The 2,500-nt window shown below is 35.6% G+C and overlaps 1 protein-coding gene across 1 annotated transcript in view; it reads right to left on the bottom strand.

Annotated features, from left to right (window-relative positions):
* The window catches only part of LOC125032714 (transcription factor 12-like), a 383,054-nt gene extending 383,018 nt beyond the window's left edge, over window positions 1-36 (bottom strand). The window contains exon 1 of the mRNA XM_047623990.1: window positions 1-36. This exon is cut by the window's left edge and continues 2 nt beyond it. Within this exon, the coding sequence (XP_047479946.1) occupies window positions 1-6 (6 nt within the window). The 5' untranslated portion in view covers window positions 7-36.
* Between the last annotated feature and the right edge of the window lie 2,464 nt (window positions 37-2,500).

The raw sequence follows: 2,500 nt of genomic DNA, 5'->3' as shown, positions 1-2,500 counted from the left end.
TCCCATTATCAGCCGCGTACCCCGGAGAGTAGACGGCTTTATCTGAAACAGAAAAAGAACGGATGGTTAGTATCCAGTACAATAACTCATAGGCAGAAGTAAACAAAAAAAAAAAAAAATGTAAAAAAAAAAAAAAAAAATGTTCATAACAGGGAAACTTTGCGTTAAGTCGGTCAATGACGATACTGCATTAAAGGCGACTTCTAAGGCGCTTTAATTCTTTCAAATTACCTTTCGTCACTTGTCAAATAAACCAATTTTCAGAACAATATGAAAGACAATAATTACCGGAAGTGAAGGTATTTTACTTTCTCCTTCTGCATATGGTCAGTGTCAAATCTGGCACTTTGTAGCCTTCACACACACACCCGAACACACATATACGGAACCGCGCGGATGCTCACTCACATACGATATTATATATATATATATATATATATATATATATAGATAGATAGATAGATAGATATATGTGCATATATATATATATGTTTGTGTGTAAATATATATGCATGTATGTATATATATGTGTATATGTGTGTGTGTGTGTGTGTGTGTGTGTGTGTGTGTGTGTGTGTGTGTGTGTGTGTGTGTGTGTGTGTGTGTGTGTGTGTGTGTGTGTATGTATATATATATATATATATATATATATATATATATATATATATATATATATGCATATATATATGCATGTATATATATATATATATATATATATATATATATATATGCATATATATACCTATTCATATATATACACGAATACATATATACATATATATACATATGCATATATATATATGTGCATATATATACATATATGCATATATATATTTATACATGCATATATATATACATATATATATGCATATACATATATATGAATATGTATATGTATATATATGAATATATACATACACATACATGTATGTATATATACACATATATATTTACACACACACACACATATATACATAAGTACATATATATGCATATACACCAATATATTTACACACACACATACATATATGCATATATACATATATATATATATATATATATATATATATATATATATATGTATATGCATATATATATATATGCATATACATACATGCATATACATAAATGTTTATATGCACATATATATATATATATATATATATATATATATATATATGCATATATGCATATACATATGTGCATATATATATATACATATATATACATATATATGCATATGTGAATGTATACAACCCGCGTATTTATGAGACCACGCTGTCTGCATCTGACCTTTCAAACCATAAAACCGATCTGCAGCAAAAAGCGGCGCACGCGGCCTCTCGGCGGCGATGACAACCGTCTCCTGTAGCCTTGGCCGCTCCTCGCCTGCGCCGTCATTAGCGGCGGCGACCATCATTACCGTGAAGTGAACTCGAAGGGATACTACAAAGGAAGACGTTTGCGTCATGACTCGTCGCGGCCAACACGTGACTGCCGTTACCAGACGCAGCTCGGCATTACTACATGCATTTAGAAAATGTCACTCGCATTAGGATAATGGCAGAAGGCACTGCTTTCACCGAGAGTTCAAGGCTGTTGCTTCAAGATCAAGGTCGTTCCTGCAAGCATCAGCGCCACTGCATTGTACTTGCCGTCAGTGCACGAATGCCAATGTGTTGTTATTCAGCAAAGAATATTACCGTTATCTGAAGCTACCATTAACAAATATTACTTACTGCAATCTACCGATCTGTCAGTCATGCTGCATCTTTGAGTCATTCAAAATCAGTCAATCTCATTACTGTTGTACATCTTTAGCGCTAACATCACTTTCCCCTTTGCGGTACAACAACAAGATAGTTTTTATTATTATTAATCTACGCTTCAATAGTAGTTCCCTAACGACTTTTCTTTCTTTCTTTCTCCTTCTCTCTCTCTCTCTCTCTCTCTCTCTCTCTCTCTCTCTCTCTCTCTCTCTCTCTCTCTCTCTCTCTCTCTCTCTCTCTCTCTCTCTCTTACTTCAACCGTGATTCGCTCGTGAGTGATACACACAGCCAAAGAGCAAATAATCCAACCTAAAGACAACAACTCGGAAAGCATTTCATCTAATGCGAGGACCTTTTCGGATGCATTAACACAATCAAGTGTAAACTGTGTGAAGGACTCAGCGTATTATTCATGTCCTCACGGTTTAACGCTTGATGCAATTGATTAATTGTGCACCTGAATGCTGGCAAATACTGTGTTAATAAAATTCAGCACAGACTATATTTAGCTATATGTCTCGCGATGCCCTTTTCGCGTCTCGTTATACTAATTACCGCCCTTCAAGGTAGACACTGATTGCCACTGTATACCCTAATTATGACGTCCTTCTGCAGAGGGCACGGCGGTCGACGCTGGATAATCTTAAGGGCACCGCGGCCTCCTAAGAACACTGCGCTCGCTCGATGACTTAATTTTGTCGAGATCCTTTTCGATTCGCCGATGGTTGCGT

This window comes from Penaeus chinensis, chromosome 15, assembly GCF_019202785.1.
Source record: "Penaeus chinensis breed Huanghai No. 1 chromosome 15, ASM1920278v2, whole genome shotgun sequence".
Taxonomy (NCBI): Eukaryota; Metazoa; Arthropoda; class Malacostraca; order Decapoda; family Penaeidae; genus Penaeus; species Penaeus chinensis.
Note: the sequence above shows the minus strand (reverse complement) of the source record. Positions and strands in the feature narration are given on the sequence as shown.